Below are 16495 nucleotides of genomic sequence, written 5' to 3'. Positions count from 1 at the left end.
TGAGCCAATTAGGACCAGGTAGCATTGCAATGGAAGATGTGTGTTCTTTCAATGGAAGCCTAATTACTGCAGGGGTTTGGAAAGACAGCGAGAGAGAGAGAGAGAGAGAGAGGTAAGGAGCGAGAGACATGGGGTGTGTGGGAGAAGGGAGACAGGAGCATTAGGGGGGGTAGAAAAGAGCGAGGAATATAAAAAAGATAGAATGGAGAGAAAAGGAGAGGAAGAGGAAAGTAGGAAGAGAGCAAAAGTGAGAAAGGAGAAGGGTGGGGGAACAGAAAATGTCAGAGACCTTTTTAGACAGATGGGTACATAAAAAGTAACCATCACAGTAATCTGAGGGTTTGTACAAAACTCAAATCACAGTTCTCTTTCCGCCTAGGTCACAGTAATGAGAAGAATTAGGCTCGCTTGTGCATTTGAAAAGTCTCCTTTCGGCTCAGCACAATCACAGGGCAACGCGTGGACCAATCTGGAGACAGTCCTGCAATTACTGTTCTGGGTTTTTTTTTTTTTTTTTTTTTTTTTTTAGCAAATAAAATACTTTTTACTTGTCGTGCCATAACTCACAAAACTTTAAACAGGTTGTTTATTTAAACATCAATTTTTTTAAAATATTGCAGACACAAGCTTGTCCAAGCTATGCCTCTGAAAATGAATGCTGGTGCAAGGTGATGCTGTGTGGCACTAGAACAATTATACAGGATCTGTTGTCTCCAGACCAGCACTTCATTAAATTCACAACCCTTTTGTGTTTATTTCCCCCCCTCGAAAAAGGTACTTTTAAAAAAATAAAATAAGAAATAAATGAATAAAAACAGTGCAATTTGGGTTTAGTTCAGGAGCACCATTGTTTAACACAAAGCGCGATTGATTCAGCAGCGTGCTTCAAAGTGTTATGTAATGTTGTTATGCAACACACTTCAGGGCTTTGTTTAGCAGGGTGTAGCGGCCAGGGGCACATTGACCGATTTGATAAAAAGGATATATTTTTAGTTTTGAGTGGGGTCCTCTTATAGTTCTATTATGATTCCTGTTTATATCCACAGCATTAGCAGAAAGAGCAGCACAATGGATTTGATTGAAAATACAGCACTTGTATGGTCAGGGTCTTGGGCAGCTCCCTAGGTGACGAGGAATAAGTTTGAGGTCCAGAACATCAAATGAATGGTGCAGTAGCAACTGTCTTGTCATATGCACCCCCACATGTACTAAACGTGAGCGGTGAATAATATGAAGGATATTAAAATGATGAATACTCGTTCCAGTTTGTTGAACTTTATCATTTTGTAGAATTCACAACTTCAAAAAGCACTCAGAATTCCAGTCTACTTCAAAACATATCATGTGTTTTTTTTTTTTTTTTTCTAAAATGACCCTATTGAAAACTAAGTGGGTTCTGACAGGCTGGGTGTGAGAATAACCAGGCAGAAATAAATAATAAGAACAAATCCGCTCGTTGACACTGTGCAAATATTACAAGTGGCAGTGGTACCATATGGCAACAGCATCTCTTTGCAGCTGTGTATCAGACACCGCTACCCCTGCCAGCACGATTCAGAAACATTGCCAAGGTCTGCATTGCCCTTGAAGATCATTTGGGAAGGGCAGAATTAGCACACGAGGTTCCACTCTACCAAGGGCACCCTCGTCCCACTGCAGCTTCCCTTGTGCTACCAGAAGTGCTGCTTTGCCAGCTTCGCCATCCTCTGAAGCACATTTTAAATGTACCAATGCAGAACAGCAACAAAGTAGAAATACAGATGAACAAACTCAATAGTTCAGTGTGCATGTGTTTATTTTTTTATGTATACAACCAATAAATACATCAACTTTTTTTTTTTTTTTTAGCATCATCATGTGGACATACTTGGTACTACAGCAAGCACAGGTAAAAGTAACAGCGTTTCCTGAAATCAAACAGCATTTCCACGATGATGCTGTGGAAACCTATTAACCAAGTAACTGACCCTGCAGCCCGCTATTAAAATCAAGCGCAAACAGCTCGATATTGCATCTGTTACAGTACAAAGAAAAGGAATAACACAGTTAAAAATCAGAACTGTGCAATTTTACAAGGTAAAAAAGAAGCAAGGCATCGATCAGGCTGTTCAACAGGACAGTACATAGACTTGCAAATAGAATGAAATGTATCATTCCAATAGGTTTCGGTTACTGCTAGATCTGACACAAAATAGGGAGGCGAAGGTTGTGTTTTTGTTCCCCGCCCTGATGAAACAAAGAGGTCGCTTCACAATGTGTGTGCGGAACACGTTTTGTTTTATTGCATTCCGGCTGTACCTTTGCTTTTTTTCACCCTCTTGCTTTTAAATCACACATTAAAACAGACTTGAGATGTCGCCCCCGAGCCATACTGTGCAGTGCAATGAACCATGTACGGCTCAAGAGCCATACACGCGCTGGGACAGCTCTGCAATTCTCTGCCAGCAGCCAGGCAGCTGTGTTTTTGGCCAGACAGCCGCTTTCTCTCTAGATTAATCCATTTTGCTAAGAGAAAAAAAAAAAAAAAAAATTGCATTGCAAATCTTAAAACTACCTATGGCAGCCTATAGAGAGGTTTAATCTCCTTAAATTGTGAAGTTTGCTTTATCTATCCCTAATAGGATGCATTCACCACAATCTATGTGTTCATCACGCTTTGCCATACCTCTCGCAACGCTAACCATGATCTACCCCCGGAAGATTTCATAAAGGTTGTGCTGGAGTGAAAGGGGGTTTCAAACCTCGGAAAGTGATGGGGCCAGTCCAGGTCTGTAGTCTTGCAGGGTCAAAGGTCACAGCCAGGTAAATGGATTCGGCCACGTGGTCCACTGTGCGGTCGCTAATCGCCGTGACGTTCACGCACCCGCTGGCCGGCAGGTAAAACGTGGCACCTTGTGACCAAGAACTCCACCTGCTCCTTTGCAGAGGGGAAGAATATACAGAATAGGCCACAAAACTCTTGATCAATCACGCAGGTAATCATGCAAGCACTTTAGCAGAGCTGCTCAATCCAAGAGCCACACACACACACAAATATTGCTAACGCGAGGAAAAGGTTTAAATTACAAATGCCTGGTTCCATAGACGCCGATCAGCCCTTACCAGTCAGCCCTGTGCAGCAGTACAGCCCTCGCTGCTGGGTCACGTGAACCCAGAACCCGGGAATTCCCAGGATCCTCAACCTCTCCGATCAGCATCCCTCGCTCCGCCATCACCCTCAATCTCTTCTTCCTGTGGGATCGGCAGGCCATCAGCAAGCAGCCCCCAAAATAGAGACCATTTCCCTGTGCGACTTGCCATGTGGTTACATTTTAAATTACAGGGAGGCACTTACAGCAGCTTTTCCAAAACACATTTGCAAAAGCGTATTGATTGATTTTTCTTAAAGATATTAGTTTTGAGTGAGGTCCCATTACAGTTCTATTATGACTCCTGTTTATACCCAAACCATGAGCAGAACCACACCGTTAGAAGAAAGAGCAGCACACAGAAAATTGATTGAAAACACAACACCGTTCATACCACCACTGCAGAACAATTTGGATTGTCAAACTTATATGCAAATAATGTTACAGCTGACAGTGGTACCATATTACCAATGGCAACCACATCCCATTGCAGCTGTCCATTGGTTAACACTACCAGAGTTAGCATGATTCAAAAACATTGCCACTGTCTGGATAGCCTCAACAGTGGATACAAACAGAAACACACAACGAATAGGCATCTGTGTTTGCTCAGTAGGACTCGCCACTCTGCCAGGAGGGTGGGATTATTGAGCACCGTGGTAACCAGCCTGGCTCCTCCTCTGGGGGGTGTGACCACAGCACATGCACCAGAGACGGGATTGGACAGCCAGGAGAAGAGAGCTGTGCTTCAGGACCAATAGAAGGCATCCCACACGATCACCTGGAGAGGTGGGGCGGGATGAATCAGGCTATGAACGTTTGACATTTCTACTAAGCTTTGTACCCCCATTAACTATATCTATCTACACACACCATCAGTACATTTAAAACAGGCATGGAAATAAGACTCCTACTGCATATCATTTTGAGCCATTCCAGCTTTTACTATGCACATGGTTAGCAATGGTGTACACAGGTAACAAGCACTGGTGGGTCTTAAGATCAAAGCCAGACCTGGAATGGATCAAACTGCTATGCAATGGGAGTCTTATTTCCATCCCTATACAACATCTCGTATATTATGTTTGTATTGGTCCCTTGCAGTTGTTCTGTATAAACATTACACAGTTGCACTCTGCTCCAAACTACAAACTAACTACGACAAGACGTCTTCATCGGCTTCAGGAATGTCTCTAGCTTCTTTCAGCACTTGCACATGTCCTGCCACAGAGCTTCACAGCGGGATGGAAGACGCACACTGGAGCTCACTCACTGTAGAGCCCAAAGTTTGTGGAGAACGACTACGCGCAGAGCAGCTTGAACCCGAGTGAGACAAAGTAGCGGAGAGACCAGGCATCCTGTGCAGGGTCTCCCCAACACAGACCCCGAGAGGGGAGCAGGAGGAAAGGAAAGAGCCGACGCCTCTGTGTAGAGAGAGAATGTCAGTTCATGCAGTACACTTTCCTCTTTGTATATTTCATGAGCTGACATGATTATTGTACGACGTCCAAAATGTATATATTTATGTGAGAAAAAATAAAAAAAAAAAAACACAAGTTGACAAGATCAGTTATACATGTGAAGTCTGACCTTGTCCTCCTCGCAGGTATCAAAGAAAAGCTTTACTGACTTCAACTTTTCCAGAGAAACTCCAGGCACTGTCTGCACTAATTGCTCCCTGTAAAAGATCATGTCAATCGTCTCAGTATATACAAAACTAGAGCTCTGGCAAGGGCTACGCTTTTGAGAGAACAGAGGAGAGTTTGTGCAGAACAACTCTGTCTCTGCGACTCTCTCACCATCATGACCTCTGCAATCTGCTTCCAGTCAGAGTGGGAGGGTTCAGCCCCTGTGGGACAGTGAGCCGAGGCATAGAGCATGATGACAGACTGCTCCAGAGCGTCCTGCAGGGACAGAAAGAGCCAGACACACTGACCGAGGCGCACTCCACTAGAGTCATGCACACACACAGAGACACATGCAATGAGATGCACACATGCATGAACATTGAGGGGGCGGGGTCTACTGGGTCTACTGTGCTGTGGAGTAGGGGCGCCACAGCAAAGTCCTTCTCGTAAGGGTCCCAGTATCGATAGGAGCGGATATCTCTGATCCCAGTCCCCTGCAGAGTAGCGGCCACAGATCCTGACAGGAGGGGCGGTGGTCACGCCATCGGAACTTGGGCAGAAAAAAAAAAAAAAGCAGCCACGCGCACACAACTGCAAAAAAATCTTGCATGTGCACTTCTGAACTAAAAGTAAAACAGGTCAAAGCAATTACCAACTTCACTTGCCCCCGCTGGGAGACGAGAGGTAGACCAGTCCACACCTGGCCCCGCCCACATTGTACCAGCACTGCAGCAGCTCCGCCCCTAGACGTATTGCACCGGTCCCGCCCAATATCTGCACTCCTCCCGCCTACAAGACCAGATATCAGCCAATCAGCACCATCTTTCAACAACTCCAGTCTTCAGCATGTTGGGTTAGGCGATGTGACAAATACTAAAAGATGATGATGCTGCTTAAAGCTGGCGCTCTCATTTAAAGAAAAAAAGGATGCAAATTAGGAAAAATAAACAGTGATCCTCAAAAGTTGCCAATTGGTACATTAGCGCATTTCTTATAAGTTCCAGAGCAGGGGTTTCCAACCCTGGTCCTGGGGAGCCTCTATCCAGCAGGTTTTACAAGTGTCTTTACATCAGTAGCTAAAGATCTGGAACATCTGTTAATCTTGATTAAGCCAATAAACTGGTTCAATTAAGTAACAGATTGGTTGAAACGAAAAGCAGCAGCCACAGCCACTCTCCAGGACCAGGGCTGGAGCCCCCTGTTCCACGGCATGATCAGATCTCTCTCTTGACATTAACCAACTGCCTATTGCAAAATGTGAAATAAAAAAGCTGCAAACACAACTTCTCAAATGCATTGAGCAGAGACTCTGAGCACTGACATAATGACTTTAGTCTCCCCCTCCCAATAGATCAGCACTGTATTCACGATATTCAGTCACATACTTTGCTTTCGCGGGCACACACCAGCCGCAAGGCACAGCTTGAGGAACACTGCTACAAACCCTGGCTTTAAACAAAATAGAAGCAGAGTTGCTCCCAGGGCCGCTACCCTGTTTTCCCGTATGGCTAGACTGTCTCGGCCCAGCGCCAGCTCCGTGGCGCTCCTGATGAATTCTGGGAGCCCGACGGTAGGGAGGTAATCCAGGGTCAGAGTGGGGTCACTGCAGATCTGTAGCACGACCTTCCTGGTCATTGGGAGCAGAGAGCCGTGCCCCTCCTCATTCAGGTACCCTGAAGAGGAGGACAGGCGAAAAACAAAATTGCAAAGATTTGGCAGAGGCAGAAAAACAGTAGAAGAGTTTCTGTAGCCGTCTTGCTGCGTTCCAGAAAATGAGGTCTGGTTTGAAATTGCATGCAAGGTGGTCTCAATGCGGACCAGACTGTTGTGTACATCATAAGGCTAAATGAATAATTAATAAACAAACCTACTTTGAGGTAACCTAAGCAAAATCCTAAACGTAAATTGCGGCAACCCTAACACTGCAAGTCTTCCCTCGGCACTTACCTGTGGCCCAAAGCAACGCCTTCTCGGCGCGCCTGTCTTAAGAAAGCCCGAGATAACCGTTCCTCCTCGCCGGGCTGGGCTGTGGGGGTATCCGCGAATGACAAAAGAGCCGACATTCCTTCATGCGAAAAATAATAAATACAAAGCAGCTGCTGCTAAAACTAACAGACCCGCTCCTGTCTTTGCATTTCGCCTCGGTTCCGGATGCCCCAGTCCATTCTCTCTCTGCGGTCCGGCGCAGCTGGGGTTGTTTACAGGTGGTTGCCCAGCAACAGTCCCTCCTGGCGTGCTGCGGTCGTCATGGCAATTCTACACAGGTGCACCCCCGGCTCCAATGAAGTGATTAAAACACCAGTGTGTGCAGGCGAATTAGTGAAATACGTCATTTTGGGTTTTGTATTTTCCACTGTGAATATAGTTATTTATTTACAGTTATTTGTTATTGAATGATGCACAAATTAAGTGTTTCTCCCGCTTTTGAAATCCGTAGAGAGACAAAGGCGTGCTTTTTCACACAATAATACGCTTTATTGGAATTTTTTTTATTTTATTTTTATTTTTTTAAATACATGGTGTGGTGTGTGTATAATATTTATATAATATATATTATGAATCTGCCAGTGCAGCAGGAGTCTTGCACGACCTGTGGAAAAAAAAAAAAAAAAAAAAAAAAAAACACACACATGTTTAGATTCAAGGCCCAGCTCCGGTTGGTACAGGGTTTGGACCGACACTGAACACGAGAGGGTCACTGGCTTGTTACCCGTTAAAAGGTCCACAAGGAATTGAGCGGTTCGTTGTTAAAACGGTTTCCTCTTTAAAATACATTTCACAGCGACTCGAGTATCACAAGGAGGAACCTGACCATTAAGAAGAACACATCCAACCGGTCAATACATTTTAACTGAATTGGTTACTGTGCCTTTAAAGTGGCATATAGGTACATTTGCGCCACCTAGCGGGTTGTACTCGGTGGAACATCTCAGTTGCGAGGAAGACGCGAGTCGCTGTGACGCGTTACAGGATGGAGCTAGGCTTGGCCCCAAGCACGCCACTGCGACATGTGCTCTGGACTTGTACCCACAGTCCTGTGTCTGGACTCCACTGTCTTATAGCCAGGATTAAGGTCAAACCAGCTTGCCTATAAATGCACTACCTCTCAACACAGACTGGAGTTGACTGGACGCTCTTCCTCCTCAGCTTCCTCTCCCACATCCAGGTCCACTGCAAGACAGAGAGACCGGGACAGCAGTTAACTAGCACGCTGAACCCTTTCAGTCCCATACACTGGGGCTAATCAAGCTTGCAGTAAAATCTGAAACGGGTGAAACTGTTAAGAGTCTTATATTCATCCCCGTGATGACCAGCAATATTATTGCCCCCATTGCATAGCAATTTGAGCCAGTCCTGGTTTTACTATGTTTAAGACACACCTGAGCTTGTAGCCTATACACTGGGGCTATATCCAGCACATACTAAAACCTGGAATGTGTGAAAGTGCTATGCAAGAGGAGTCCGAGCCCAGAAGAGAAACAGTGTAACTCTGGTCAACACTCACAAACCAAGTGCTGTCCAGAGATGTAGACAGGACCCTCCCCAGACCGGAGGTTAAAGGTTACAGGAGGCACGAGTTCCAGACCATAGAAACTGACCTGCGAGAGAAACAAAACTTGTGTCTTTAAATCGACCTCCTCTCCCAGCCAGCCCAGGAGAGGACAGACTCGCAGCTAAACCACCCTCCACAAACCCGTTATTTGGACTTTTCTGCAGAAAACAGGAGCTGGTAGAGGCGAGGATCACTGTTGTGTCCTGGACTAACTTTCCATGCAAAGCGAAACAATGGCATGGTACATTAGCCCGACAACACCAATCGCCCTCACTTTGGCTACGCGAGTGAATACCAGCATTTTAAAATGCGTTTAATCCGAATTAAATCTTACACTAAGCGAGAGGGTCAGGTGGCGGAGCAAGGTAATTGGACAGCTCACACACTTCAGCTCTGATGGGTCAAGGAGTACGACAGATCTGTATTGGGTCGAGGGCTACAAGGTGCGACTTCGTCTTTGCAGTGGGTGGTGAAATCAGATGGAGCCCTGAAAACAAACTCCACTCTCACCATGGGGAGCACGGAGGGCCGCAGCGAGGCGATGGGGACGGGCCGGTCGTTGTGGGTGATTTTGGCCTCGACCTCTACCACATGCAGCTCATCCTTCGCCTCGGCACCCAGGCAGATCTACGTGCAAGAAGGGGTGCAGAGGCGGGTTTAGTTGCCGTGGAGTTCTGTCGGGTTTTAATAACGCGAGGGCGCGCCTTACCGTTTTAATGAAGAGCTGGTGTTCCAACAGGTCATTCTGAACCTCGAACACAAACTTCCTCGCTCCTCCAGTCAGCTCGCATCCTGCACCGAGACGAGAGAGAAGACGCCCTTACAGGGATGCAAATAAGAATCCCGTTGCATAGCAGTTTGATCTATCCCAGACATAGCAGACAGCGGTAAAAGCGACCTCTTACCCCACAAGACGCAGACCGGGTCCTCCTGCGTGGAGGAGATGGCGGAGAAGTTGAAAGGATCCATCTGGCGAGCGATAAATGGGAAATTAAAAATCAAATTGCACTGTCGCGACAACCAATCGCAGCGTATGGAATGGAATTAGTCTAACCCACTGCGTAAAAATCACAACACACAATATTCGTGTAAATGTGATACATCACACCTGGGCTTAACTTTAACAAAATTAGAGTAAGTTATCACACTGGTTAAGTTAGCACGTAGATGCCAGTTATAAATGCTATCAAAAAGATGACAGAAGTAGCCTCTACGTAATTGGTTACAATAGAAAGAACCCATCCCATATACACCAGCCTTTTGGAGGCTACCGCTGAAAAGAGAGAAGTAAACGGCACCCCACACTGACAGGTACAGCTTAAAATCGGGGCTTCTCAAACTCGGTCCTGGGGAGCCCCTGTGGCTGCCGGGTTTCATTCCAACAGAGCTCGCAGTTATTGAACTGATAATTTGCTTAGACCTCTTTACTTGTTTTCAGCTCTTAAACAGTTGCAGATTTCATGTTACTTATTAAAATGTTACAGCTAACATGAAATAACGAAGTATTCAAAACAACTAAAAAAAAGTCTAATTAAGCAAATCATCAGTTCAATTAAGGGTCTAGTTCAGTAATTGAGAGATCGGTTGGTATGAAAGCCAACAGCCACAGGGGGGTCCCCAGGACCGAGTTTGAGAAGCCCTGGTTTAAATATATACCCCAGGGGGCCGGGTACTTCAGATTATAATACGCACTGCCATAACGACTCCCCTTACCGTTCGTGTATTTATTTTATCCTCTATAAGACCGAGTCAGAGTGATTGATATCGACACCACTGGAGCTGCGCCAGAGAGAGAATCAATACAACCCGTGAAACATTAGCAAAAATCACATACATACTAATTATCTCTGTCATTTATATATATATTTCAATGAATCAAACAGCTATATATGCTAGGACCCAACACATCAAATGACGAAATAGTGACAAAATACACTGCGATTGCCATAATCAATGTAAGCTGATGACGTGTACACTCACCCCACGCAAAAACGCTGTTTTATCCGAATTGTTGACCATTTGTAGCCGGATAATGGTCAATAACTTTACTCGTATACAAATATATTCACTTATTGTCCAGCTTGATCTGGGGGGCAGACCCAAATCCGACCCGGCTGCTTAACTCGGTGTAATTAGCGTCCTGAGATCATTGGAAGCTGTAAACTAGCATCAGCTGAATTGCTTTACAATTGAATCAGCATGTTAACCGTGTCAAGTACCTGCCACAAACAGGTGATGATAACGCCTGGTATCTCAGTAAATAAAATAAAACTATTGAACTATTCTCAGGGACCGTTCTGTTTATTGACTAGTAAACACCGACATCGTGTTTGCTGTCACACTTAATACGTGAGCTTGAGGGTCGTTTTCTGATAAGGCTCTCGGTTTGTAGACTTCCATGCCTTTTAGAATTAGGTGTGGCGTTTTTGCTCCGCGCTTTTATTTAGCAGAGACACCGATGCGTTGACATTAGCAGAACTCTGGTGACAAACGCGCTGTTCTTATATTCAGCCACAAGGGGGCGGTGAAAACCATCTTGTCTTGGTGAACCGCGTCGATGCTTCCTTCCACCGCACTATAGATTCGCTTGCTGCGCTTATGGTTTGTTTAGCAATAGGAGAACACCACCATAGACACCGACACTCAATTTTCCAAGCGTATTTACAGCACAGTTTTGACAAATGCTATTTTAGAATGTTATAATTAGCTTCCTCCTAGCCAGTGCTGTGCATCTGAAGCAGGCAGAGCCTGGCGCTTGAGACTAGGGGTCTTGCAATGCTGCTTGACTATTGACACCTCGAATGCAGCGTAAAGTTGAATTATCCAAGAGTGAGTGATTCGGCCGTTAATAAACGGCTATCTGATATTGATCCTACTCTCATTAAGTCCAATACAGCATGCTGCCATCGAAGGAGATTGCAGATTTACAGATCAATGTTGACCCAAGAGCTTACTAGACAGTATCAGCGTGCGTCTGTCAAATAGCGCCCCCCGTCCTTTGAACGTGTTATGTAGGATTTAAAAGCCAGCCTAATCAGGCTGTGGGTTCAATTCCTTAATTCCTTGCATAACAGTTTGATCCATTCCTGTTTTTTACTATGACAAAACACCTGAGCTTGTTACCTAGACACACTGGGGCGAATCAAGCTGGTAGTAAAACCCGGACCGGGTGAAACTGCTATGCAATGGGATTCTCGGTGCCAGCACCCCCATATGCATTATAAATGACAGCACCGATATGAAACTGAACATGGTATAATAATTCTTGCAGTGGGACAAGGTTCAACACTGGGTTTTAAGAGCGTACCCGAATTGTTATTTTTGCTATCATGGTTCGGTTCTGAAGCCGCTGCTGAGCGGGTCGCAGTGGACTTCATTTCATCCACACGGGTGTTGAACGTGTATATCTTCAATGTCTGCAGACACAGGAAGGGTTAAAAAAAAAAAAAAAAAAAAAAAAAAAAAAAGGATTTTCGACCAGTTTTCCCAAAACAAAAAATGATCCGATAGGATCGGGCTGAGCTCAGTCTCGTTTAGGAATCCGGCTAATTGCTTCCATCCAAAAACAATACAGTTTCCTTCAACCGCGCAAGATGTAAGTTAATGCCTTTTAAAAACAGCTGCAACCCTGCTGGCGAAAGTAAGAATGAAAGTCTGTTCTCCGTTCACAATGTGTTGCTGTAATGTAGCGGTATGGAAATGTCACTGGCTCCACAGGACCGTCTTTAAAATACGCTAATTAAATTATATAATTTAATTCGCTTAAACATAAACATTTTGTTACATAATAAATTATATATATATATATATATATATATATATATATATATATATATATATATATATATATATATATATATATATATGTGTGTGTGTGTGTGTGTGTATATTCTGGATATATTTCATTTCCATAAGGGATTATCACCTGGTTTATTCTTCAGCTTTCGTTGTGTTGCTCGATGTGCAGCTGAATTTAGAATTGAAATCTACACTGCCCAGTTGTCAGACTCGATCACATGCAGTCATTAGACTTCATAGAGTCGGTGTGCTGCGTGTATTGTGATAACATGATATGGAATACGCTCTTCCTACAGAAACCACTTTGCATGGGCGGAAAACCCCACTTAAACAAATGCAATATAGACTGCAAACTCAGCATGTTAAAATAAGTATAACACGATCATAATCGAAAAACACGGGGTGTGTGCATACGAGAATGGCTGTCTTAATCAAAACACAATTGGGACGAAGCTAACCAGAATATCAATTATTAAACTCACAATCAGAATTATTAAACATCTGTAAGTTTGTTCTTTTTTGTTTAATAAATTACAGTGCTGTCGACTTGCTCAGCGCACTTACAAAAAATGTGAATACAAAACAGCAAAACTGGAACAATAAAATGAAGGCTGAAGGCTTGGACAATGCCCGTGTTCCAGAGACGCTGGTAACCCTATCTGTGTTTCGATCCCACAGCTGTATAGCAATTAGGTGTAATGTGACACGCTAATACCTCCTGATCAAAATGACAGGGACTGTTCAAATCCCATTCTTCCACAGCACAGCCTGTAAGCACCAGACAGTAATCATAGGCATTAGGCTTGATTAAGACCTTATTGTAGCACTCGATCATCCTTTCTCCCTAGTCATGCAAATAGGTTGTTCTATAGAGCTATTACTTCTGCAATATGCAGAGTCTCTCTCTCTCTCTCTCTCTCTCTCTCTCTCTCTCTCTCTCTCTCTCTTGTAAGCACTTGTAAGATTTTACAACAACCCTTTCATCAACATCAGACAAAGCAACACACAACGACACGTCGTTTCTGCAGTTTATATATATTTTTATACATATCGATATTTATTTTCTCCAAATTTTAAATAGACTTTGCTTTTGCCCTTATATACAAGAAGAGATCTGTTATTTACACAGTACTGTACACGTTACTTAGCAGGGACCACCCCAAGCGTTAGCACTGGCAGCTACAGCTCTGAATAAAAGTTTCGCCTCACCTAGAATTTTAATAACGAGACATAAAAAAATAAAATAAAATAAAAACTATATATTTTTTATTTAACATCATGTAATCAAAAACTACAAAATGATGTCGCAAAAAAAGTCTACCGGAGTCATACACTAGTGTTTCATATTAGATTATGGAAATGTCACATTTTTAAAGTTGTTTACATATTAAGTGTATGGAAAACCACAAAGCGGTGTGCAATTCAATATGAGAATGCAGCTCACTCAACAGGTTACATTCGACTTCATGAAGCAAAATCGAGTTCATTCTACGAGGCGATGCAAAACCTTTGACCAGAGCTATAGGGTCTAATAAACCTGACAACTGGACCACACAAACTATTGCGCTTGCTAGCTGAGTAATGCGTTTCAGAGGCAGTGTATTGAGGAGGTTTTTTTACCACTGATAGGCTTCCACTGCATTGCACCCCAGAGCCGGGCTGCAACTTCATAACACCCGTGTGGCAGTCCTGCTCTGGGATACAATAGGTATAACAATAAGGCATGATGACTGAGAGCAACCTGACAGTAGGATGCGGGATGTGACAGCAATCTAACTGCATTCGCACAGTGTAGGGCAGCTCATGCGTTTCAGCTCACACCCCAATGCATTCTGGTAAGTGTAGTCCTGCTGTGAAAGGGACCCGAGACAGGTAAAAACGTACCAGAACCCATTGCGATGTGAGTCACATAGTAGCTCAGGTCCTCAAATGCGCCTCAATGCCTTTGTTCTGCCTAAGGGGTAACAGTAGCGGTGTGTAACTGCAGTTGCAATTCTGCTATCGCTAGATTCCCACACCACTCACCTCTATCGGATATTATTTAAAACCCCAACACTAAATAAAAATGATTCATATCTTATTTTAAATACTGACATACAATATTCAATACAAAAAAAGCAAAGTATTAAAATAATAAGTTAGGCACAATATTCCTGAACATGTCAACAAAGGGATCAAACTAGTCCGGGACTGCAGGGGCGCACTCCCTTAAAATAAAAAATTAAAAAGTGATTTCGTGCGCAATTGGAATTGCAAATGAACAGAACGGTAACACGTGGCTTTGTGCGCGCTTGCGCACGTTCCCAACTGCAGCTTCGAAAAAGCAGAATTTCAACAGGAATGTAAAATCGCTAGTAAATTCGTTTTAAGGGAGTGCCCCCCCCCCTCATTTTTTTTTAAATCCAGATCTGCTTTGGAGTTTCTTGCGTCCTCCGAGCGCGAGTTCTGTCCTTTAGTGTGGCAGCCTCGCGAAAGCACAGCTTTTAAGTCCTCAGTCCCAGCCAATGGTAGTTCGTAGAGTCTGGGTTTCCTTTCAGTTTCATTACACAAGTATCTCCAGTGATCGTACAGAGATAACATTGGCAATGCAGTTTTCTTGTACAGATGGACAACGGTAGCGCAATTGCCACTACAATGCAATGAGGCTGCCTCTGGTTGGATGGCACCACTATGGCAAATCCCAAGTGATCTTCAATGGCAATGCAATGGTCCTGTACCAAGCATGGCAGAACAAGGGCAGCTACAATAGGATATGGCTGGAAGAATAGTCAATGAGAACATTTTCATAGTGTAAACACACAATCCACACTGCTGGAAATCCATTGCAGTCCCACGGTACCCTATCAGTACCAGACAGACAGACAGACAGACAGAGAGACAGACAGTGTGCATCCTATCAAGAGCTGCTCCGATATCTACCCCAGAATGCAGGGAGGGCTTCCCCACAGGGTGGCTGCTGCTGCTTCTGAGAAGGGTGGAGCTAGGTCCAGCTAATCGCCAATGTCTGCTTCTTCCGATCAGCCAATCACCATCCATTGATGATGACGATGATGATGTGCTCCTCAGGTTAACCAACCGCAATGCAGTCCACTTCCAGGCAGCCTACTTCTGATTGGCCCTCTTCTGACTGTAAACAAGAACTGACAATGTAGGTACCTGGTTAACATACAATTGCAAAGCAGAGGTTCTTTATTCACTGTCTATATGCTTTGGAAAACAATTTGGAGATCAATTAGCATGTTGAGGTTTCTCCATGATTACCTGGGATCCCAGGTACCCTGGGATGGAAATAAGACTCCCATTGCATAGCAGTTGGATGCGTTCCTGGTTTTACTAGGAGTTTAAAAAGGCACACCTGAGCTTTCCCTGTACACACCGTGGCTAATCAAGCTTGTAGTAAAACCTGTAGTAAAAGTCTTATTTCCATCCCTGCTGACCACTCCTGTAAAAGGAGACACCTTGCTCCTGTCGTATTATTAACCATTCTGCCTTGGTTACATGCTCCACTCAACTGGAAGTTGGTTGAAAACTCTGCTGCCTGTGACCAGTAATGGGGGTTTCAGCAGGAAAGCGGGGGAGCCTGGATGGACTGGGATTGGCGGTCACACACGATCAAACTCAAGACCTGCTATTAAAACACAAGCATGGACGCAGGTACCGGCACGCACTTGCAGGCTGTAGCCTGGTGAGCAAGTCTGGGGCGGACTTGAGGCTGGCAGGGGAGAGTGTAGCGTGCACGGGGGAAGGCAGCAGCAGGGCTGGTAGGTGACGTAATCACATACAAAGACATGAGCCTGATATACGCTCCTTGCAAAGGAGACGGCTCTTTTGCACAGCGGTATCGGTGCTATGCTTAAGTGCGAGAGGTCCCGGGTTCTCCACCTGTGTGTGGATTGCCTCACCCTTGCTTGTGTTTTACCATGCACCCGCTGTGCTTTGCTAAAGGTCGCTTTCCAATGGTGCAAAGCAGTGAAGTTTTAAAGGAGTCAGCATTGGGTGAACGCTGAAAAAAATGCAGAGTGATGACAAACAGCTGGAGAAGGAAGGAAGGATGGGGGATGTTATTTATATGCAGGTTTCTATAATAATAATTAGCATGCAGGGGCACAGCTTCGAGCCGCAAACAGCACCATGACCTGGGCAGCTTTACATACATTCTGTGCCCTGGTCCTTTTTATTCCTACTGTAATTGCTGTAAAAATAAGACCATCAAATGAAACCGACACGTCTGACGCGTTTAGAATCAAGGTCCCAGCTGGGGTACCCTATTGCCTGACAGGCGGGAATTATACAGTCTTCAAATGATAACTCTATATATATAAGACGTACATTAAAACAAGTCTTTCCTGTTCCATGAATTGAATGACTCAGGTGTTCTATAACAAGGT

At 44.4% G+C, this 16495-nt stretch overlaps 1 protein-coding gene across 3 annotated transcripts; it reads right to left on the bottom strand.

The window, feature by feature from the left end:
- Window positions 1–3849: 3849 nt before the first annotated feature.
- Window positions 3850–15409, bottom strand: npm2a (nucleophosmin/nucleoplasmin, 2a). 3 transcript variants are annotated; one of them, XR_005947761.1, is made up of 8 exons: window positions 15027–15408; window positions 9215–9278; window positions 9019–9101; window positions 8820–8936; window positions 8262–8355; window positions 7860–7927; window positions 6704–7346; window positions 3850–6429 (listed from the first exon to the last, which is right to left on the bottom strand). XR_005947761.1 is itself a non-coding variant. In XM_041233789.1 (7 exons), exons 1-6 carry the CDS (start codon window positions 15141–15143, stop codon window positions 7863–7865), a joined length of 540 nt encoding a protein of 179 aa, XP_041089723.1. In that variant the 5' UTR covers window positions 15144–15408; the 3' UTR covers window positions 3850–7346; window positions 7860–7862. The 3 variants fall into 3 exon arrangements, 1 of the variants encoding a protein (XP_041089723.1); XR_005947762.1 differs by lacking the exon at window positions 8262–8355 and having other exon boundaries at window positions 15027–15409; XM_041233789.1 differs by having other exon boundaries at window positions 3850–7346.
- Window positions 15410–16495: the final 1086 nt, after the last annotated feature.

The sequence above is a fragment of the Polyodon spathula genome, chromosome 31, assembly GCF_017654505.1.
Source record: "Polyodon spathula isolate WHYD16114869_AA chromosome 31, ASM1765450v1, whole genome shotgun sequence".
Classification (NCBI taxonomy): domain Eukaryota; kingdom Metazoa; phylum Chordata; class Actinopteri; order Acipenseriformes; family Polyodontidae; genus Polyodon; species Polyodon spathula.
The sequence above is the reverse complement of the archived record's forward strand: the minus strand, read 5'-3'. Positions and strand labels throughout refer to the sequence as shown.